The sequence below is a fragment of the Aspergillus homomorphus genome (genome assembly GCF_003184865.1).
Source record: "Aspergillus homomorphus CBS 101889 unplaced genomic scaffold BO97scaffold_33, whole genome shotgun sequence".
NCBI classification, from domain to species: Eukaryota; Fungi; Ascomycota; class Eurotiomycetes; order Eurotiales; family Aspergillaceae; genus Aspergillus; species Aspergillus homomorphus.
The window spans coordinates 89176-110446 of record NW_020291919.1 but is presented as its reverse complement, the minus strand read 5'-3'; the positions used below and the strand labels follow the sequence as shown (position 1 = coordinate 110446).

The window sequence follows — 21271 nt, the reverse complement described above, 5'->3', positions numbered from 1 at the left end:
GTACCGTAGTATCTATATGGATTGTGGTCTAGACAACAAACATCCAGATGTCCGGTCTAAAAATGTCCATCTTCGTAGAGCTGGCAGTGGAATGCTCCGGCATGATCCAAAGCAACCGCAAGAGGAGACGAGACGACTCGGAGACGGGAACAATGGCGACTCCGCTGTTGCTTTTTACGGAAACAGACACGTCAGGCACCCTCACGTGACATGGCTGCTGTCGTCACCGGCTGGAGGCCGCTTTGATTATCATCGACCAACATCGAACTCTAGGAAATGAGCTGATCCATTCGGCAGATCTCGTCTCAAAGTCTCGGCCGCATTCATGATCTAAATTGTCTTCTACTTCTTTTCTACCTGGTCACATTTGCTTTCTTCAACTCTTCCCAGTATTTCCTCCTTCCCTTGCTCCCCATCTCTCTTTCCCTCTCTCTTCAAAGTACGGTACATTGCGTCCAGCCCCTCGATTCTCGATCGTTAGTCCTTCTCTAGTTTGCATGCAATGCTTTATTGATTGATCGCCCCGAGACCCTGATCTTCCCCGTTTTCTTTGCGCCGGATGTACTGACATCCCCCCTCCCCCAATCATCGCCATGGTTCTCGCCACGCCTGTGCCCGTTGGGTCTAGTATCTTCTTTTCTCTGGCCCTTCTCACAATTTCTATCCTTGTTCTGCTTCTGCTCCGGCGCTTCCTCACCTTGCGCGCAACCCCGGCTTATCTTTCCATTCCCGTCTTTCTTGCGCTCGCGCTTCCCGCCAGCGTAGTCCTGCTGGTTCCTATTGACCTGGCATCAAGTTCGCGCGATGGATCAGGTCCCACAGCCATCTGGCTACCTGACCGACTACTTCTCGTTTCGTGGCGTATCGCCTACTGGTTGATATTCGTGCTGACATGGTGTGTATAAGGCCCAGCACTCGTTGCCGATTCGCGGCTATTGAATTCAATTTACGAAGATGCTGATCGGAACTCACCACCTTACAGGGCTATCCTTCCGCTTCTCGGAGAATATATAGATTCTGGATATCGTGACCCGAAGGCTCGTATCCAGTATTCTATCCGGTCGAATGCACGTTACCAACTTATCGTGTTGTGCTGTGCGGTCGTCGGACTGATATACATTTCCATCCAAAATGGGTTCGAGTTTACCTCGATCAAAGCACTCGTCATGGCTCTTGCATACGTCTGGGGTCTTGTACTAGCCATATACTTAATGGGCCATGGACTTGTCTCGATTCCCCGCACGCTATTCCGCAATGCCGATGTCAGCGGCAGGCTACGGAGAATTCACGCTCACGCCCCCCGATTGCACGACCGTTTGATGGATGCTATCAATGACCTGGAGAGTCTCGAAAACCAGGTTTCTCAACTGCAGCGCCGGAAAACAGGGACTGCTCGCGATTTTCAAGACTGGATTGAAGAGCTGGCAGAGATCTCCGGTCCCGCCGAAGCACGATCTACCCTGCTGGATCACCCGGAAGGTTCCGAAACAATTCCAGCTGTCATTACAGAACGCTATTTGGCAGACTTGACCAGGCGTCTACAGCGTGCTCGTCACCAAAAGGCACGTTTCATCGATGAGTGGGACCGTCTTGTTCTGTCCGCTGCCGATATGCAGGCTATCATCAACTCGTCTGCATCTAAAAATCTCGAGTTTACACCGTCACCTTATCGCTCCTCATGGCTGCCGAACACGAAGTTCCTTAGCCCATACATGCGCTACCAGCTTTACGTGCGCGTCGTTCCCAACGTGCGGCTTGGACTAGGGGCCGTCTTCGCTGCCGCATCCGCTTGCATCGTTTGGTCCGAGGTGATCAAATCGATGGCGCCTCGGTTATCTGTAGTTACCCTCTCCATTGTATCCTATCACCAAGATCCTGCGCCAGTGAATTTCGGGCGACAGATTATCGCCTCTGCTTGGTTGATGTACATGTGTTCCGCGGCCTTGGTGGGTGTGAACGACGCCAAAGTGTGGGGCAACCGTGCCCTAGTTCGCCGGAACACGTACGGGGAGAGCGCATGTTGGTACGCCGGGCTTGTGGCTCGGCTGACTGTGCCCATCGCCTACAATTTTCTGACCTTCTTGCCGGTCAATGCCCGGCAGAGCACCATATTTTACAAATTTCTGGGCCGTTTAATTGATCTCACACCGCTGGGAAAGGGGTTTGACTACTTTTTCCCGGTTTTTATCTTGCTGCCCATCTGTGCCACTCTCTTCAATTTGTATGGCCGGGTGCAAAGCATCTGCAGCTGGGGACTTTTGGAAGAGGATGACGACGACTTAGAGAATAATCCCGGCGGCTACGGATTGGGTGGTTGGCGTGAAGGGCGCGACCTCATTGAACGGGAACTCAACGGTCTCGGCTCATTGGGACTTTCGGCCCGTGGTAGTCGGTCACCCCGCCCCTCAAGTCGTGTCGATGAGGAAGTGCCTGCATTTATCTCTTCGCGGACTCCTCTAGTTGAGGGCTCTCGGACGACTCGGGCACCTCGCAGCACTCTTGGTACCTCTGCCTTGGTCGAGGACGAAGAGGAGGAGAACTTTTTCCAGTCGTTCGCACATCGGATGAAGAACACCCTCGAAACAGCCAGCAAGCCTCAGTGGTTCCAAGGTGACGCTTTCCGCCTACCGCGATGGATGGGGAACGACGGCAACGATGGCAGCAGCGGTCTCGCAAGATGGTTTGGTGGTCGGCCTGCACCTGGCGGAGTCAGACTCTGAAGACATCCATCCATTCCATTCCATCCTAGAAATTCTAATGTAATTATGTAAAGCTAAGAATGTACATATTATGCCTCCCCTTGGAGGATCATCATGGATGACTTGCTTCCATACTTTTCTCGAAGACTGGTGGAGACGATGATGTCAGTCATGCAGACACTAAGTACGAGTACTCGTACAGTACATCAACTAGAACTATTCCGGCTTCTGCCTAGCAAGGCTCACGAAGTGCCTGAGACCTCATGAGAGGTCAGTCAGCCTTGTAAACAGGGGCACACCGGAGAGGACCGGAATAGACAATGCCATTGTGGTTCCTGAGGCCACTGCTTCTCGGATAAGCTGTGCAATGTTGCTCAGGCTTCCACATTATGCCATCCGTGCTCGTCCGACTGTAACGATGGGGAACCGCTTACCTTGTAATTCATTGTGTGAGATGTACTGTACACCAGGTCCTGTATTTTATGTCACGAGTATGGGTGGCATAATTGCTTCTTTTACTATAGCGTCATAAGTACCTGAATACCTCTATGAGCGAAGAGTGAGTACTTGGGCCGGGGGGCGAATCACATTCGTGCCCTTCTATGAGCCGATATCATAGGTCTATAATGATGCCTAATATCATGGGGCAAGCTGAATGTATCGCCTTAAGGCCCTGGGTCGTCTATGATTTGTACTTGCGATTTGATCTCTCAGCACATGGCAGTTCCCCCTTTGATAGGTACGCATGTTGATGATAAGCTGATTAGATCTGTCAAAGCTATCATTCTATGTGTATACGAGTAGTTTCGTGCATGCCACGTGCGAGTGATCTGCTGACGTAGGCAGCTTTCTTGCTGCAAGATGGATGCGATCCATCGGTCTTAAGCCATTGACGATACTGAGCATGATCGCAGATCGATTGGTCATTCTGTTGAAGATAGATATACCATTCAGCCTTGTGATGAGCCCACCCCTCAATGTCAGTCCCAGGGCCTTTAGTCTGAACTGCTTATGTGAAGGGGGTAAATTCTTTTTCTTAAGGAAAACCATATATCTATATATATATATTAATAATAATGATAACTGATCAGCACCTGGGACCGATAACCGAAGTCGACCGAACGTTCGTGACAGACGGACAGCCTTCCAGCCTCACGAGCCTCCGCGGCTGCGGCAAAAAAAAGGCTCTCTCCGCCTTCTCTGCCTATTCCGGAGCTAAGGAGAGGCCAGCTTCCAGTGACCTCAACACCGTTCGTCATTCCTCCTCTCATTGACTCATTCTTGGCCGACAATCCATGAGCCAGTTGCTATCGCACATATCTCTGTCCTCCCTGGGCGAGACGTGTGCTTCCTACATCGATCACGTCGCCACCAGTCTTTCTCCTTCGCTACAGACTTTGCACCATCAACTTACCACTACTCTTTCATCCGCCCAAGCCTCGTCTCCCTTGCGTTTTCTCACGCCTTGGCCGGAGTTGATCGCGGAACACGCAGCCAGCGATTATACCGCCCCGGTCGCCTACACACTCCTCGCCTGTGCGATCGCAGTCATCGTCATGTCTTCCTGGCGCCCTTCCTTCAATTTCTGGCGCCGCTCCCCCAACTACACCAGCGTCCAGAACCCTCCCCATGTTACCGACAGCGACTACAGCTACATCACGACAGATGAGATCGTCAACCCGCTCAGACAGCCGGCATACGGACACCAGTACGCTGGGGCCGATGATGCTGAGCCCGACACCATCCTGTTGAAACACCGCAAGAACACCTACGACCTGCACTTCCCTGCTTACGCCATCAACGAGGGTGCCCTCAGTGTGGGTCAGCTGAGACAACGGGCAGCGGAAGTGACGCGCACGCCTGACCCGAAGCGGATCCGATTACTCTACAAAGGGAAACTGTTGGACAACGATTCGCTGCCCTGTCGGGCGGAAGGCCTCAAGCAGCAGTCCGAGGTCCTGTGCGTGGTCTCGGAGGTGCAGCCCGGGGTGAGCTCCCCCAGCGAGACGTCCGAGGCGGAGGTCGAGCCTGCCCGCCCGCAGGATCCCCCTCCCAAGCGATCGGGCAAGAACAAAAAGCGTGGGAATAAGGGCAAGAAACCGGCCAAACAGGCAGATAGCCCTGCCACTGGTGGTGCAGCGGGCTCGACCACTCTGGCACCCCCGGCGCAAGCGGCGCGACCATCCGCCTCCCCCAGTCGATCGGCCATGCCGTCACCCGCACCCAGCCTCAACGCCTTCCGCACTCCGCTGGACCAGGCCAACGGCCTCTTGTCGTATCTGCATCGGGAGTTGCTCCCTCTCTGCGAGGAGTACTTCACCAATCCTCCCACAGACCCGAAGGCGCGCGATTTCGAGCACAAGAAGCTCAGTGAGACCATCCTCGCGCAAGTCATCCTGAAGGCGGATGGCATTGAGATCACGAATGATGAGGATCGTGCTGCCCGGCGTGCTCTGGTCAAGGAGGCACAGACGTTACTGGGCAAGCTTGATCAGGCACTGAATAATTAAACTACCTTCCACCTCTTATGTAAATGACCCATTTCTTGATAGCTCACGAAAAGACCATAATACTACTGTTGCCGTTTGAAGAGGAAGGTTTGAGACATTTCTTTCAATTCCCTCCGGCATTTGTTTATCTGTTTGTCTGGATGATTGGTTTCATTTGTAACTTACGACTCATGTATTCAGCTCTGCGTTCTGTGTTGTGGTCGCAGGGCCTGGGTACGTCGCTTCAATGCACATACAATTTTACCCGTGGATGTGATACCGCATGGGAATGGTGTCCGGATGATGTCTCAGGGTGGGACTACTGAATAGGGTTCTTGCCGGTTGATACTTTTTATGGGGACGGATAGTCCGAGTCAACAATGCCACGTGCGCTTAGTTTCTGAAACTGCGACGATCAAGACCGACAAGATGAGATGGGACTGAGACTGAGAAGGTCTTGTCGAGTCAGTAGTGAAAGTCTAGGCGGGCATATGGCCTGGAACCAGCAAACTTTCCGCGGCCAACGCTGTTTAGCCGAACGTCAGCCCTGTCTGTCGTCATGAACAAGGCCCATGGAAAACACTATCACTGTCATAACATACTGTGAAGGATTCAATTGCACTGGTAGGGCGTAAACATGCCGGTGTAATCGACCGGCATGGAAATCCAAACTAGATCGAATGATTATTTGCTGGGACTTGCATGATGCATAATCCACCAGGTCCTGCTTTCCTTCCGCGAAAAGTCGCTCACTCTCTGTGATTGGCAGGCCTGCGATTGACCGACCTTTTGCAGACAGCCAGTTGCAATAGAAGACTCAGTGCTGAACACCTCGTATTCTGACCGTGAGCTACCCTGAGTATTGTACTTCAAATCTCAGGAGGTGTGATCACTCATCTTGATCAAGTGGACGACTAAGCATGATTGGAGAAGACTAGCAGAAACTCTATGTTGAGATCGACCTAACCGGAAATGAACTTAGATCTGCTCGCTGTCACAGCCTTAATTCCCAGTTTTCCCAGAGCCAAGCTCCCTGATTCTGGTGGGCTGGAGATCTATCACAATCTTTGGATACGTGCGATGCGAGCTTATGACCCTGAGCTTTGTCCCATTTCAAAAAACCCCCCAAGTCTCGGGCCGACCACACACAGATTGTTGGGGACATTCCACGCTGGATGATCGGAAATGTCAAATCGGACTGATCGACTTCGGCATGGCAGACAGGAAGAGATTCGGTGAAAGCCAGTCCAGATGAAGCTGAGGAGAACTTGTTCGTCAGACTGAGACTGGGTTGGTGAGAGGATAGTAGTCTATTGGCAATGAAGCTTTCTTCTTCTTCTTCTTCTTCTTCTTCTTCTTCTTCTTCTTCTTCTTCTTCTTCTTCTTCTTCTTCTTCTTCTTCTTCTTCTTCTTCTTCTTTGTTGTTTGAGTGACAGAACTCTTTATTTGGGACACTCGCAGTGCAATCTTGAATCATGTTTGGAGATACCCTAGACTAACTACCGTACTTGGTCCCCTATAAATTCATTTCATTGCTGGGAGGCACGGGATGACAGGCACCGCCCATAGCCTACCTTAGTTCTAGGCTGTCTTCTTTTCCTTCACGAGGGAGAAATAGTGACACTATAACTAACTACCGTAGTAACTACCTAGTAGACTAACCAACTTACCTCTAAGCCCCTCCTCCCTAATTGCCCCGTCCTGCGGCCTGTCTTTTGTCTCGACTAGTCTAGCGCCTCGTCCTTTCTTCTCCTCTCCTTCCTCCTAAGTTCCAAGTTCTCTCTCTCTCTCTCTCTCTCTCTCTCTCCCTCTCTCTGTCTCCCCCTCCCTCTCTTAGTCTCTCTTCTCTTCTCTCTCCTCGTCTTCCTCCTTTACCCCGTCTTTGTCGGCTCTTCGCTGTTCCTGTTTGTCTTCGTCTTGTTTGCGAACCCCCCGGGACCTTAGGACAGTTGACTGGACACCTCTTCTCCTCTTACCTTGAAACCAAAACCTTCTTCTCCCTCAAACCGTGTTCTCCGCCCAAGTTCGGGTGTCTCGAATGCTGTCCTGAACGCCACGGTCCAGCCACACACCTTTGCATCACTCCTTTCCCTGGCTATTTTTTTTTCTTGCCTCCCCCTCCTCCACCCACCGCTTAATATACTTTATTTTGTCTTTTCTCTCTGCCCCTCCCTGCTGAGGCATCTAATATTTCCCTCTTCCTCCAGCTTGTTCTCGACCGTTTAGTCTCCTTCTGACAGCTGCTATCGACTCGCCTTGCCGTCTGTCATCCGCCATCGGCCTTTGCCGTTCCCTGAGCCGGAGAGGCATATCCACGGTACCGATTCCGCCGGGCCCTGGCTAACCAAGCGTTCAACCTCCCCCCGGAGAACCACATCGACGGTCGCGCAGCAATTTCGAGGTGCTAATTTCTCCACTTGCTCCTTATTTACAATTTCCTCTTTTCGGCTCGTCTCGCTCGCTCGCTCGCTCGTGCCCGCGACCCCCTTTCTCCTCCCCCCCCCGACTTGTCCCCTCGCCGTGCGGCGTTCACTTTTCTCCCAGCCTCCCTACCCCTCACATCATACATATTGTTGCGTTTTCAACTCAGAGGAGGCACTTCGACCAGAACTGCCCTGAGCGGTTGGTGATTCTGGTCTGTGCGTCTCTGGGATGGCCTGATCGGGGACAAGGAGAGTGAAGAGCAAAAAAAATTCGTATTCCTCGCCCAGTGACCAGCCGCTCGTCGTCGATTCCGTCTCAACCACCCTCATCACGCACACCAGGTTCCAGCTGGTCTGGGCTTGTCTGATCTATAATTACTGCTGCTGGAATGGCGGGGACGGCTACCGCGACATATTCGACAGATGCGTGGACGTCACCCAGTGTAGACGGCGGTCAATGGGAGTTTTCGGTTCCGATTAGACAGGATGTAAGTGTGCCCTAAACTGACTACAGTGGTCACGCTGCGGTAGCTTGCAGCCACTGTAGAGTATGCTCCGATCCAGTGGGGTCGTAGAAACCAGACGGACTGACCCTTGGCTGTGTTAGAGCACTAATCATCGCTCCAAATCCCGCTCGTCCCACGATTCGCGCTCTAGAGGACATCGGCCCAAAAACTCGCGCAGCTCCTCTCTGTCAAGACAGGTCCACGCCCACGAACAGTTCAATGCGCGCGGTCGTCGCGATTTCAGTCACAGTCGCCGTGAAAGCGAAGAAGTCAACGCGCACCATCTCTACAGACACGAAGCCGCCGACCATAGCGCTAGCAGTGCTAAGGCCTCGACCGAGATCCCCCGTCAGGATGGCACAATGAAGACCAGCGAAGGCATTGGAGTGTACCTCGGAGAGCTGGACAATGAGAAATGGATTCATCGGGATAAACTGGCCAAAATCGAAAGTCAAGAGCTGCAACAGTTGTTCCAGCGACGGACTGCAGCAGACGGTGTTCAGACTGGCCGTGGAGGATCCCATGATCGTCATGGAGCCAACGGACGCTCTTTTTCCCCGCACTCGCCAACCGAGCAAACGGAACCGTGGCCCAGCTTGCACGACGGTTCACCACGCGACTCTTACGACTCCAGGACTTTCTCTGATGACGGCGGTCACCACGATGCCACACAAGGCGATCGTGAACACTGGGATCTTCGCCGGCCGGAAGAAATTGCTGCAGACGAGGCGAAGGAGCAGGCGGCATCGGGCTTCTACCACAACCCCGGCTTGCGGAAGAGCTCTTCTCGGATTCCACTTTCGAAAGCCAGTCCAGTACCTATCTCGCCTGAGCACACAGGACGAGAGTTCCCCATGCAGCGCACCAGAGCCCTCACCAATGGAGAAGATGAGGTGCTGTCGATCGGAATGCCACGTCGAGCCAGCGAGCCCATGACGGTGGAGGCAGCAAACGGTCTACCTGCAGGTGGCAGCAGGCCTGGTAGTCGTGGATTCCCCACACAGAATACGGCGGCCAAGAAAACACCGGCGAAGGCAGGACATACCAATCGCAAGACGTCTGCCCCTCCCGCGACAAGAAAGGCGACTCCAAGAGCTCGTCTCCCGTCTAGCACCCAGCGGCTTGGAGCCAAAGCAGGCGAGGGTCGTGGTCCTAATCCTATCAATCGGCCGGAAGGCGATCCCCCATGGCTGGCTACCATGTACAAACCGGACCCGCGTCTTCCTCCGGATCAGCAGATCCTCCCCACACACGCGCGGCGCATGCAGCAGGAGCAATGGGCCAAGGAAGGCAAGACTCCTACGACATACGACCGCGAGTTTTCTCCGCTTGCCGTCGGACCGGATGGACCATTCAAAATGGAAAGACCGAAGTTTGAGACCCCGGAGCCGGCAAAGCCGCCGATGGAGGAGAAGCCAAAGGATGAACCGCAGCCTGCACCACAGCCAACGCTCCACGAGCAGCTCCCGACTAAGGAAGGTGAATCTGATGCACGGCCCGTCACAGGCAGCGGGTATAGCACTATGCCCCGAGTGCAAGACCCAATGCCCGCAACACTGACCCCCAAATGGAGCCCGCCGGTGGTGACGGCGCAAGAGCCACCGCCCAAGGAGAAGGGCTGTGGATGCTGCATAGTAATGTGATCTAACCCTGCCACATCTGCCCTCTCAGCCTGAGCAATCTTTCAGCGAATAATCTTATTTCCACTGCATAATGCTTCCCATTCTACTTGTTTATTCAGCGTTGCAGGTCTGGGTGTTGTGTTTAAATCTCCAGGATTCTAATTCTTTGTCCATTTTTTTTTCTCTGTTGAGATCTTTGTGTCTACAAGACGTTCATTTTAATTTTTGCGGCCGTCGGCACTTTTTATTCCCTCATTTTGTTGTGTTTGAGCATTAGTCATTCCTTGGAATTCCCTTTATTGGCGACGCATCGGCATTGGAGCGGTCATTATGACAATTCACGCACCTTTTATTTCCCCTTCTGTCTAGGCGAACCAGACCATTTTCTCTGTGTGCTGTGAGTATTAGGTTGAATGTGAATCAGCTAGTTCTTAGAGAGGTTGTGACATAAGACCGAGTCGGATGATATAGTAGGTGTTCAGCCAGTGAGGAGCAGTAGAAATGCCCGAGACAAGACTACTGCCCTCTACGGAGTAGTACAACAACAGTAAGCAAGCAAGTAAGCAAACCAACAACGCACCCCCGCAAGCAGCAGCTGAATAATCCCCCCCCCCCCCCCCGGTTCTCGGACAATCTGCCCCTCGAGATCGGAGCGATGATGCCATCGCAAATCCCGGCCACTGGACCGACCGCCTTACATAATCCCCGCGGGATGATTCTCAATCCCGAAACACCGCCGTCGTAAACTTACGCCATCCCGCCAACCTTTTCCTCTCCTTCACTGACTGTCTGTCCGACCTTCCTTCCTTCAAACTACTACTTGTACTGTACACCCATACAGATAAATACCCCTCACCAACTCCACCACCTCCACCACTCTTCCTCCTCCATCTCCATATTCATAAACCTCCTCTCGACCCGTCCGCCCTCGTGCAACCGGTCGAAACCCCACTCTGCCCACCATAGCTTCGATCTTCCAACGACTCTTCGGCTCCTTCGCCGCGCCCTCCCCCGCCGCCATGGCCAACGCAAAGACCACCGCCCAGAACCTGATCAACGAGAATGGCGTTGGTGAGTTATCTCGCTGCATTTCTAACGATTTGATACTGATACTGTATGATAGTCGTTTTCTCGAAATCCTACTGCCCCTACTGCGTCGCCAGCAAGCGTTTCCTCGAGAAGCTCGGCGCAGAGTTCAAGGTCCTTGAGCTTGATCAGACTCGTACGTTTGCCTTTTCTCTTATTATAAAAAAAAATGGTCTGGGATGGGGGACGTTCCTCCCTGCTGGGATGGTATCCCGGGTGGGGTGGAAGGAGCTACGTTATAAAAGGGGCTGTGGCTAACGCTTCTATGATACGATACAGCCGACGGCCAGGCTATCCAGGATGCGCTCCAGGAGATCACCTCGCAGCGCACCGTGCCCAACATCTTCATTGGGCAGAAGCACATTGGCGGGAACTCTGATCTGCAGAGCCAGAATCCTGCGCAGCTGAAGAAGATGTTGACTGATGCTGGGGCTTTGTAGGCTTAGTTAGATCTTTTGATTTGGGTTGTGTTTGGGAGGGATTAGAGGGATGATAGATACAACGTGGATTTTGAATGAATGTATTGCGGGTTTCTCTTGAGGTTTTACTTAGTGCCCTTTCTGTTGTGCTGCTGGTGTAGAGTTCGTAGAGGAGAGATAGGGTGATTTGATTCAAGAAGAAGTTTCGTATAATACACCTAAAAAACCTAGGTCAACTACAGCACCTTCTGCACAACGGTCCCAACGGGCCGCTCCACGACCGCCATGATGCCATCGACGACGCTCTCGCGCGCCGGCTCACTCGACACATTCTTCCCAGCCAGATAATTCATCCACACGAGCCGGCTGACGCGCTCGTCCGCCACCCGGCCCATGTACCGCGTGGGCTTCCCGGCCTCAGTCTGGAACAGGGCATCGAGCTGGCCGCGGGCGTTGCGCACCAGCAGCACGGTGTGACCCTTGGGGACGTTCTTAGTCTGGCCACCGCCGAACAGAGCCTTGAAGGTCTTGACGGCGGCGCCGAAGGCCTCGTCCGCGTACTCGCCGCGGAGGGGGTTATACTTCTGGGCGCGGGCGGAGATGCCGCGCACGAAGGCGTCGCGCATGTGCGTGAAATCCGTGTTGCGCACCGGCACGATGCGGAACGCCGTGCGCAGCCCGCCCTCGCGCAGGATCGCGTCCCACACCGCATCCCCCTGTTCGCTGCTATCCAGCAGCAGCTGGCGCAGACGGTCGCGCTCCGTCGACACCAGCGACGTCGCCGCTGTGGCGCCCACCGCGTTCGTGATGACTCCCCGGCCACTTTCTCCGGCTGCCGCATCAGAGGGGGTCGAAGGTTGCACCGCAGGCGGGTTCACGGCCGTCTGCACCAGCCGCCGCTGCAGCTCCGAGATATCCGATTTAGCCACGTACATGCCCACAACGTAGACCTGGATCTTCAGGAACGACACCGTGCGGATCCCCAGCCCCAGCAGCTGGTACTCCTCCTCGTCCGCGGGCTTCTCGGCGGCCGTCGACAGCGCGATCTCGTCGCCCGCGCTCAGCGGCATCGTCGCCGCATCCAGAACCTTGGGTAGCCGGATCGTCGCGGGGAAGTACGGCACCGAGCTCGTGCCCGTCGACACCTGTTCCGCGCCTGAGTCTTGCCCCTGTAGCCGAATCAGCGATGGGCTGCTGGGGAACCCGTTCGGACCGTCCAGCTGCGTCTTCTTGCTGCTGGGCGAGAGGGAGTCGGCGGCTTCGCGCGCGGTCGGGGGCTCGGACCCCTGCTGCTGGTCTTGGTCTTGGTGTTGGTCGAGGCCGAAGAGGTCGAGCTTGATGACTCCGTACATCGCGATCGCGCACGCCGCAATCCCGCTGGCGGATAGGATCATCGATCGCTGATATTTGGTGACATCCTTCTCGTTGATGTTGTGGGTGCGGGCGGTACGGAGGGGGTTGGCCGGCGTGCTGTTGGGGGAGCGGGCTGGCGTGGTGGTGGAGAGATGGAGCCGTGGCTGTTGACGTGCCCCCCGCGATAGGAGGTAGTGTCGCCGGATGCATTGGTTGCAGGTACGCCAGGGCATTGCGATGCCCTGGAGTGTGGTTGGCGTCGCCATGGTGCAATGTAGGTGTCTTGTATGTTTATGCTTGGAGAATGTGGTATCGGCAACCTTGAACATGGCGGATGACGATGGTCTGCTGCTGGTTGATTCCGCCGGAGAATCAGGCACGTGATGCGGACTGCCCTGATTGGTTGCTTGGGACTATGGCGATGTCTAGAAATTGATTGAAGCTCTACACGGGGTGCTTGGGGTTTTTCTGAAGAAGTAATTGATTTGGCTAGCTAGAAGCTTCTGGCTATTTTACAACCACTTTGTGGCTTCCCCCACTGCCGACTGCCACCGTTGCCGTCTTGTCGACGTAGCTGACGCCCTTGGTAATCTTGTTGCCGTCGATTGTAATCGTTGGCTTCTTCGAGCTGATGTATGGCAAGGTCAAGTTGCCTGTCGTTCCCTTGGGGACGGTGAACTCCAGAGTATACTTGTCGGACTTTTTCGTCCACGCTGCCTTGAATTTGCCAAGTGCAGTCGTGAACCCAGCTTGGGCGGATTTGAGATCGCCGAATTGCGGGGCGAGCTTCCAGGTCGCCCCCAACGGGGAGGTGACGGTCAAACCCACGATGTAGTTCGTCAGGGCAGACGTTGGTCCTGCCGACCAGCCGTGTGCGTGCGAGACATATGCCGTGTCGTAGTAGTATCCACGGCTTGACCGGTAGCCAAAGGTGCCGTTCTGGAGATACCCTTCAATCACGGTACTTCTGGTGCCGTTCGGGTTGTTGTAATACCAGCCCCAGCTTCGTCGAATCAGCTCCAGAGCTCTGGCGGGCTGGCCCACGGTAAAGTGACCCTGGATCTCGAAGGATGAGATAAATGGCGAGATGTTCTCGGGCAGCTCAGGGGCCACTGCACCGATGGGTGTCCAGTTATTGGTCAACTTCTCGGAGATACTAGCAGCGCGCTCGGAGTCAACGACGCCGAACAACAGAGCCATGCTATTTGCGTCCTGCGGGTGAAGAGTCGTATCGGTTGCGTTGTCCTTGAATGCTCCGTACGAGTCATCCCAGCAGTACTTGTTGATGGCCTCCCGCAGCTTCTGGGCCCGGCTGGTATATGTGTCCGACAACCCGGTGGTGTCGCCTGCCCAGGTGGCAAGCTCGGCTCCTGTCTTGAGGGTGTGATACAGACTGGTACTTGTTAGATTGGCTTCAAAATCTGAAGTCAGGGTCCTTACATCATCTGCGCTTCCGTGTTGTTATATCCCTGCTGCCATCTGGCCCAGTCGCGGGTACCCGTGACATCCAGCAAGCCACTGGCGTAGGTTACCTTGCCGTAGATGTAATCCATGGCTTTTTTGTAGCCGGCCCAGTTCGTCTCAAGGAAGTCGGTGTCATTGGTGTACAAGATGTAGTTATACGTCCCCACCATCGACCACATGTGGTATGTGTCCGAGTTCTTCTGGCTAAGGGGAGGGCCTGATTCATCGAACGCCCCAGTCGAGGCCTAATCTGCATTAGTGGCTTGAACGCAGAGTCCTGCTTACTGACATACCTGATAGTTGTACATCACTTGCAATGCGTTCTTGACGCTCTCCAGATTGCCGATGCTAACGAAGGCAGCTGGTACCGCAATGCCCATATCGCCTGGCCACACAGCTCTATCTCTCTTGGCACCGTCAACAATGATAGTATCACCAGGCCCCAGAGTGGCATTGTTTGCCCACCCGCGAGGCACCGTCGGAATCTGGCGACCAGTATTGACAGGGACCTCGTTGGTCTGTAGCGTGTAAGCGCCGCTGTACCAGATCGCATTCAGTAGGTCGTCGTTCGAATCGAAATATCCTTGATAAGCTCTCAGATTCGGCCATGTGGGTTGGAAGCCAATTTCCAGGCTCACGTCCTTGATGTGGACCGCAGTCGAGTTATCTGTGATCAGGAAGAGCGTGAGGTACCGAAATCCACCACGCAGATACTTGTCGGGCATCGTATAAGAATGCTCGCCCGCTTCGGTGAAGTTTCCATACAGCGCACCATCGGGGCCCTTGAAGCCTCCGTTGGACGAGTCCGACCATTCGCCAATGTAGTCCTTGGCCTCGGTAAATGCCAATCCCAGAGCTCCACTACCTGTGGAAGTATACTTCACGGTGACAATGCCACCTACTTCCCTTCCGAAGTCGTACACCACCAAGGATCCATTCCCCTGTAGTTTGTACGGGGCATAATCATGCGTGACATCGGTTTTGGTTATTAGGAAGAGTTTCTCGGGATTCACAGTTCTAGAGGATGGCGCGAAGATGTTTTTCTCCCAAGAACCTGGGAAGGCCGCGGTGGTAGGACCGGAACAGGTGGTGTTACGCCAACAAGTGGAGGCACCAGAGAGGGGAAGGAGAGCTATAGCTCCTAGCAGAGATGGAATCCAACGCATGACTGCTGTCTATCGCACTGGAGTCCGGTATGTCAAGCACAGACAGTCGTGAAAGAAGAAGGACGAAGCCATAATTGCGGCCCCAGGGGATATAGATATAAGCAAGGGGTGCCTCGAGTCGATGGTTCCCCGGAATTTCTACCCCAGAGAAAAGAAGAGGGGGTATTCGCTTCCTGGAGTTGAAATTAATCTGGATCTCGGCTCGCTTGCGATGCTTGACCGAAATGAGGGGAAAAGCGAGCGAGTCACGCAGTAGGCGTTACTCGGTTAAATGCACGTAATGAGTCGACCAATTTCATTTCATACGGAGTAAAAGCTTTAACGGCGTGGAGCTTAACTAGATGGGATGAGCACGTTCCAGAGATGCAGCTTGCATGAAGGTGTCATTGGTGGAAATTGCGTAAAGGGAGGCCGACGATCATGCATCTCTGGCGCTGTTGCTGGTTTTACCCCGTCTTTTCTCCGCATGTCCTCCTTACCCGCTTCATTCCATTATTTTCACTCGGGGCAATTGGCCCCGATAGATTGCTCCCATGCTTGATGTAACTGTGGAGAGCTACCCCTGAGCCCCGTTGGCATTATTAAAACAGCACGATGGCGCGATGTGAATCCCGCATACAACACTGAGTCCAGGCATTCTGACTGCGTATCGACTCCGTCCCGATGCGATTCTTCACCCCACCCTCGTCTCTTTCCCTCCTATTAGGTCTTTCTGCTTTAGCTTCTGCAAGCAACGTCCAGAAGAAAGGCAATGTGTGTACAGTAAAGGCCAACGGACATCAGAAGGACGATGTACCAACCCTTTTGACGGCATTCAAAGAGTGCGGCAATGGAGGAACTATCATTTTTCCCGAAGACCAGTCATACTGGATTGGACAGAGACTCAATCCCGTTTTGAATGATGTCGCAATCGAATGGCGAGGAAAGTGGACGGTAGGGGTCTCCATTCACAGACAAGCCACACATGTTGACGTCCTGCATTAGTTCTCGGATGACCTGTCCTACTGGCGTAACAACTCCTACCCCATTGCCTTCCAGAATCATGCGGCCGGCTTCGTCATTACTGGGCACAACATCAGTATCAATGGGTACGGCACTGGTGGTATCGACGGCAACGGCAATGTCTGGTATACTGCAGAAGCAGGCAACACGAAGCCCGGGAGACCGATGCCATTCGTTTTCTGGAACGTTTCCAACGTCGACGTCGAAAGTTTTTACGTCAAGGATCCCCCGCTGTGGAGTTTGAACATCATGAACGGCACCAACATGCGGTTCAACGACATCACCTGCAACGCGACGGCGGTGGATGCGCCGTACGGCAAGAACTGGGTCCAGAACACCGATGGATTTGGTAAGTCCCTTTTCTGACTAGACGAAAGTGCGTATAAGCTGATCATGGACTCACAGACACGATGGACGCAACCAACATCCAACTCACCAACTTCGTCTACCAGGGTGGTGACGACTGCATTGCCATCAAACCTCGCTCCTACAACATCGACATTCACAATGTCACCTGCCGCGGTGGCAACGGGATTGCCATCGGCAGTCTCGGCCAGTACTTGGAAGATTCCAGCGTTGCGAACATCAGGGTGGACAATGTGAAGGTATCACGGCTTCTGTTCCTTGTTCACGAACGGAGCAAACAAGACTGACCATTACAGATCATCCGGTACAATGAGGACATGCACAATAGCGCCTACATCAAGACCTGGGTCGGAGCCCTCGTGCCCCAGAGCTCCTACGAGAGTGATTACCTCCCCCGCGGAGATGGCTGGGGCAGCGTGAAGAACGTCATCTTCTCAAACTTCGATGTGCAGGGGGCCAATGCCGGGCCCTCGATCAGCGAGAGTAGTGGGAACAATGGTTCCTACGCGGGAACGAGCAAGATGTTGATCGCCAACGTGTCGTTCGTGAACTTCACTGGATGGGTTGATACTACTAAGACCACAACGTCGTCGGTATCGTGCTCAAAGGTCTATCCTTGCTATAACATCGAGTACGACAACGTGGTCCTGTACCCGAAGAACTCCACCGCGGCGGGCAGGGGCTCTTGCTCTTACACGGCTGATAAGGGCGTTCGTGGTTCGAGTGGCTGTTAGGTTGTAAGGCTAGCTACAGCCTGAATAACCTTCCTTTCGCCTCACTTGTATAGATCCGTGATGTACATACCGAACAGCAACTACGATGGTGAAAATATCCTGGCAGGGCTTCCCAGTCGCGGTCGCTTCCGCATCGAAGGGCTATCCGTCCGATGCCTGATATCTGTATGCTTCAGGTATTCATTGTGTCTTGATGTTGTCAATGTGAATCAGTAGCCCACAGGAAACCGGCACACCAGCAGGTATGGCGAGTGACTTGACTTTTTCTCTGTCACTATCATGATTCTATTCCTGCCACGGTGATAGCTAAGTAAAAGGAGCACGGAAGGGCGATTGAGGAACAGTTTGTAGCCAAGCTTTTGGCGTGGACAAACAAGCCCCTGGCCAAGCCGCGCTGGTGGATCGGGGACGCTTAACTTGGGGTGCAATAACAGCGACCCCTGTCAGGGTATTTATGTCATGTCTACGATCCGATAGCGGGTGATGTCAGCGAGATAATGATGCTCTGTATCGTCACCAATCGATTATACATGGAATGAGGTTCAGCAGCGCTGAGGACAAGAAAAAGAGAATTGCCACATATACACAATGCATTTATTTGCAAATGAGCAAAAAGTAATGACCTACGCAGGGCTCGAACCTGCAATCTCTTGATTCGTAGTCAAGCGCCTTACCATTGGGCCAGCAGGCCTTGCTGATGTAGTCTTCCCAGAATATGTGTAATATATCCTTAGAATACAGGATCGCTAAGTCAGAGGACATTGCGGCCAACGGTTGGCAGGTATGCTATGTAGGACAATGACAGAAATTATTCAAGGTGCGTGCACGGCTTAGGCATTATCTCTATCTATATTGTTCTTATAGTATGCTTATCAATGGGACACAGCTTTATAATTGTTCTTTGGGTTTACTGGATCTGGATATATACTCTTCTAAGCACTGGCAATTTGTCTGATTCCATAACCCGAACCAAATGATATCGTGCATACAGAGGAAGTCAACAAATAACACCCATAGCTGCACTGATACATGTAGTCTCAGCATACGCCCCCTCACTCACAAGCTCGACGATCATGCACGTCAACAAGCCCCCTGCGAGTGGAGGGCGCGTGCCTCATGATTCACCGAGATGATAGCAACACCTGCAAACACTGCCAGCCACATAAAGATCCAAGAACTGATTATATGGCTGTACGTTTACTAAGAATATGGAGCATAAAGCAACATGGCATATGTTATGAAGGTATCGTTCTATAGCATGATGGGAACTTCGCTTTTCATGGCCTTCTAGTAGATGCGGGATGCAATAGCAGAGGAGAAATCGACGGCATAGCCGAAATATATAATGTCTGTATATCGGGTGGAAACAGATGACAAGGTGCTATAGATATGCGCAAAGTGACATGCAAATTCTTCTGCTTATGTGCGAATTAAGTTAAGATCATGAATTCATTGACCAAGTTCCCAGGGGATCTAAGAACTCGATATCCCACAGCAAATCTGCACTGCACGTACAGATTTTATACTGTTATTCTCCAGCTCACCCATTTGAGCCGTCATAGACTGGCAATGTGCCCCTAGCTGGTTAGACCCATAAGAAGCCTAGGCCGAAGTCTCCTTGGGAGCACCGGCTTCACGAACTGCATTGGCGACACGGGTAGCGAGATCGTCGGCCTCAGAACGGCTTGCCGCTTCGGCGTAGACGCGCACAGCATCTTCCGTACCACTTGCACGAGCGAAACTCCTTCCCTTGTTGTACCGAGATTGCAGGGACTCAATCTCGGCTTGGAGGCCGGGTGGTGACTCGAGTTTACGCTCAGCGTCATAGGCTTTGAAAATTGAGCGATCCGCAACCTCGACACGAACAAGGCGAGAGGGCAGATCGGTGTAAGTAGCAAGCCACTCCTTAGGACTCCAGCCCTTGTGAGCAAGAATAGCCTCGACGAGAAGCATGTCAGAGATGGCGTCACCGACAGCCTGGTTGATCAAATCGGTGAGAGCCTGAAGGCACTCAAGCGAGCGCTGCTGCGCAGGAGACTGAGGCTCCGTGCTCTTGATGGTTTTCAAAGCACTCTCAGAGAATGTAATCGTACCGTGTCCGTTGGCCTCGAAGTAGACACCGACATCGAACCGCAAAGCGGCATGGTGAAGGTGCTTCACACCAGTGTTTGTGCAAACAGAGGGAAGCTTTAGCACTTTCTCGATATAATCAGTGCTGGCTCCGTTGGCATAAGCGGTCTGAACGACTCCAATCTTGAGCTTCTGTGCAATTCCAGCACTGCGAGCAAGATCTCCAATGAACGATGCAGCAAGGGTAGCGATACGATCGCCATCAAGCAACCTGAACACGTTGCTCTCATCAACGAAGTAGTATACAATACGGTCGGCATCGCCGTCCAATGAGGCACAACGCTCGAGAACACCGGCCTTGGACGATGGGGGAGCGCGTTGCTTCGTCTTGACATAATCGGCACCGCACTGACCAATGACTTAGCTCGGGCACTGCAGCATGAGCGGACTTGAAAGAGAATTTACCTCGAAGTTCAGGCTATCGGGGTTGATAACGTCGTCATTGATGACCTTGATGTCAAAGCCACCTTCCTCCACAGCGGGCAGATACTTGATAAGCTCCCTGAGCTTTGGCCCACCGACACCATTGGCACAGTCGACGGTCAAAGAGCCCTTGACCTTGACGCCCCGCATCACTCTCTTGAAAGCCTCGGCAAGTTTCTCGTAGTATCCCTGCTCAGTGGGCTCGCCATATTCGTACTGTGTGCCTAGAGTGTTCTTGCACCGAACAACATAGTGGAGCTGGGGGGTGGTCATAAATTTCAGATCAAGGAACTCGACTTCCGTAGCGGTGAGTGCGGCGTTAAGAACTGAGACGAGACGAGAGCCAGACGCGCGAGTGTCACGGGCGAAGACAACGCGAGCTTGATTCTCCATGCTGACATCAATCTCCTTGATAAGCTCTTCATAAACATCCCCGACCTTGTCGAGGGGTGCATTGGCAAGTCTGGTCGCATAGGTCTCCCATTCGGCCTAGAGGGTGGTGAGATGACTTTCTATCAGGAAAAATTATAGCACAATCATACCTCCAGCATTTCGCCCTGGTAAAGTCAGTTACAGTCATCATTCTAGGCGGGTTGGTCGGCAACTCACCATGGGGTCGACGAGCTTAACGCCATTGTCCTCTGCAGGATTGTGACTGGCGGTGACCATGACACCAACCCATTGTCCGCTAAGCTTCCTGGAACGAAGGCCCGCAAGCAAACCGACAGTGAAGACGACGGTGTTGAGGAGATCACTGGCATGGCGTCGGTCAACGTGTAAACAAAGGAGCGATCGCGGGGTATTGTGGAGGCGGGGTCGATCCTTCAGAAAGTTGTTTATTGGGAAGAGACTTACGCCTTCATGCGGAACTGTGGGCGGAATATCAGTCATGCTATTACAGATCCAAATGAGATTGAAACCAGGGGTCAACATACTCCTGCAGTGCCATATTGGAAAATCCTCCCTTCTGGCTTTGCGTACTGAGCAGCCGCTTCAGCGATCGCTTTCTTGGTAGCCGGAGACGCCATTGTGGCGCGAACTAAGTAAGAATGAGGGGCGGCAGCAAATCTCGTGGCAAACTGTAGTTCAAGAGCTTCCAGCAGATAGCACTATCGTGAAGTAAGTGTAGTGCCAAACGAAAAGGGGCAGATGAATTACAAAAAAGAGGAAGGGCAGAGCGAGTGGAGGGATGGATGAGTGGGTGAGACACAACCGGGGCCAGCTCAGGTTAGCTTCTCCGTACTGCCACAATGCGCCCGAGCGGTGAGCCGCTCACCGATGGCGTGGTTTGGAACAACCCACCCCAAGGACATCCGAAGACGAGGCGAGTAAAGAAGTTAACCACAAGTTTGCGGCGGCCTCAAAATGGTCAATATTCTATCATACATC

General features: G+C 53.2%; 8 protein-coding genes and 1 non-coding gene across 9 annotated transcripts; 5 read left to right on the top strand and 4 right to left on the bottom strand.

Moving 5' to 3' along the window:
- The first annotated feature begins 270 nt into the window (after positions 1-270).
- On the top strand, positions 271-2835 carry BO97DRAFT_479605 (LMBR1 domain-containing protein). The gene is made up of 2 exons (XM_025700705.1): positions 271-895; positions 983-2835. Exons 1-2 carry the CDS (start codon positions 594-596, stop codon positions 2718-2720), a joined length of 2040 nt encoding a protein of 679 aa, XP_025549088.1. The 5' UTR covers positions 271-593; the 3' UTR covers positions 2721-2835.
- A 1103-nt stretch (positions 2836-3938) lies between these two features.
- On the top strand, positions 3939-5496 carry BO97DRAFT_373566 (uncharacterized protein). Its single transcript, XM_025692912.1, has one exon. It carries the CDS (start codon positions 3995-3997, stop codon positions 5207-5209), a length of 1215 nt encoding a protein of 404 aa, XP_025549087.1. The 5' UTR covers positions 3939-3994; the 3' UTR covers positions 5210-5496.
- Positions 5497-6128: 632 nt separating this feature from the next.
- BO97DRAFT_150735 (uncharacterized protein) lies at positions 6129-6918 on the bottom strand. The gene has a single exon (XM_025690165.1). The coding sequence runs from the start codon at positions 6663-6665 to the stop codon at positions 6183-6185; it is 483 nt and encodes a 160-aa protein (XP_025549086.1). The 5' UTR covers positions 6666-6918; the 3' UTR covers positions 6129-6182.
- Positions 6919-8000: 1082 nt separating this feature from the next.
- On the top strand, positions 8001-9760 carry BO97DRAFT_426925 (uncharacterized protein; the record flags this gene model as incomplete). The annotated part of the gene is made up of 2 exons (XM_025697166.1): positions 8001-8099; positions 8219-9760. The coding sequence occupies 2 exons, from the start codon at positions 8001-8003 to the stop codon at positions 9758-9760; spliced, it is 1641 nt and encodes a 546-aa protein (XP_025549085.1).
- Positions 9761-10504: 744 nt separating this feature from the next.
- On the top strand, positions 10505-11369 carry BO97DRAFT_407253 (glutaredoxin). Its single transcript, XM_025695604.1, has 3 exons — positions 10505-10810; positions 10863-10961; positions 11105-11369. The coding sequence occupies exons 1-3, from the start codon at positions 10759-10761 to the stop codon at positions 11263-11265; spliced, it is 312 nt and encodes a 103-aa protein (XP_025549084.1). The 5' UTR covers positions 10505-10758; the 3' UTR covers positions 11266-11369.
- BO97DRAFT_472040 (Six-hairpin glycosidase) lies at positions 11331-15227 on the bottom strand (the record flags this gene model as incomplete). The annotated part of the gene is made up of 4 exons (XM_025700093.1): positions 11331-12893; positions 13114-13967; positions 14135-14306; positions 14355-15227. The coding sequence occupies 4 exons, from the start codon at positions 15225-15227 to the stop codon at positions 11481-11483; spliced, it is 3312 nt and encodes a 1103-aa protein (XP_025549083.1). The 3' UTR covers positions 11331-11480.
- Positions 15228-15723: 496 nt separating this feature from the next.
- BO97DRAFT_457210 (putative extracellular exo-polygalacturonase) lies at positions 15724-17687 on the top strand. Its single transcript, XM_025699200.1, has 4 exons — positions 15724-16160; positions 16212-16578; positions 16635-16834; positions 16892-17687. The coding sequence occupies exons 1-4, from the start codon at positions 15891-15893 to the stop codon at positions 17327-17329; spliced, it is 1275 nt and encodes a 424-aa protein (XP_025549082.1). The 5' UTR covers positions 15724-15890; the 3' UTR covers positions 17330-17687.
- Positions 17688-17948: 261 nt separating this feature from the next.
- On the bottom strand, positions 17949-18020 carry BO97DRAFT_t208. The gene has a single exon. It is a non-coding gene; the product is annotated as a tRNA-Arg (tRNA).
- Positions 18021-18568: 548 nt separating this feature from the next.
- On the bottom strand, positions 18569-21069 carry agm1 (phosphoacetylglucosamine mutase PCM1). Its single transcript, XM_025695603.1, has 6 exons — positions 20818-21069; positions 20738-20751; positions 20492-20636; positions 20425-20439; positions 19865-20371; positions 18569-19807 (listed from the first exon to the last, which is right to left on the bottom strand). Exons 1-6 carry the CDS (start codon positions 20908-20910, stop codon positions 18932-18934), a joined length of 1650 nt encoding a protein of 549 aa, XP_025549081.1. The 5' UTR covers positions 20911-21069; the 3' UTR covers positions 18569-18931.
- Between the last annotated feature and the right edge of the window lie 202 nt (positions 21070-21271).

What these genes read in the sequence shown, in the direction of transcription:
- BO97DRAFT_407253 (XM_025695604.1), top strand. Translation starts at nt 10,759, where the DNA reads ATGGCCAACGCAAAGACCACCGCCCAGAACCTGATCAACGAGAATGGC. An exon ending in GATCAACGAGAATGGCGTTG is followed by an intron (nt 10,811 to 10,862) that starts GTGAGTTATCTC and finishes ACTGTATGATAG; the next exon opens with TCGTTTTCTCGAAATCCTAC. An exon ending in CCTTGAGCTTGATCAGACTC is followed by an intron (nt 10,962 to 11,104) that starts GTACGTTTGCCT and finishes GATACGATACAG; the next exon opens with CCGACGGCCAGGCTATCCAG.
- BO97DRAFT_479605 (XM_025700705.1), top strand. Translation starts at nt 594, where the DNA reads ATGGTTCTCGCCACGCCTGTGCCCGTTGGGTCTAGTATCTTCTTTTCT. An exon ending in TTGATATTCGTGCTGACATG is followed by an intron (nt 896 to 982) that starts GTGTGTATAAGG and finishes ACCACCTTACAG; the next exon opens with GGCTATCCTTCCGCTTCTCG.
- agm1 (XM_025695603.1), bottom strand. Translation starts at nt 20,910, where the DNA reads ATGGCGTCTCCGGCTACCAAGAAAGCGATCGCTGAAGCGGCTGCTCAG. An exon ending in CCGATAGCCTGAACTTCGAG is followed by an intron (nt 19,808 to 19,864) that starts GTAAATTCTCTT and finishes GTCATTGGTCAG; the next exon opens with TGCGGTGCCGATTATGTCAA.
- BO97DRAFT_150735 (XM_025690165.1), bottom strand. Translation starts at nt 6,665, where the DNA reads ATGATTCAAGATTGCACTGCGAGTGTCCCAAATAAAGAGTTCTGTCAC.
- BO97DRAFT_457210 (XM_025699200.1), top strand. Translation starts at nt 15,891, where the DNA reads ATGCGATTCTTCACCCCACCCTCGTCTCTTTCCCTCCTATTAGGTCTT. An exon ending in AATGGCGAGGAAAGTGGACG is followed by an intron (nt 16,161 to 16,211) that starts GTAGGGGTCTCC and finishes GTCCTGCATTAG; the next exon opens with TTCTCGGATGACCTGTCCTA. An exon ending in TCAGGGTGGACAATGTGAAG is followed by an intron (nt 16,835 to 16,891) that starts GTATCACGGCTT and finishes TGACCATTACAG; the next exon opens with ATCATCCGGTACAATGAGGA.
- BO97DRAFT_373566 (XM_025692912.1), top strand. Translation starts at nt 3,995, where the DNA reads ATGAGCCAGTTGCTATCGCACATATCTCTGTCCTCCCTGGGCGAGACG.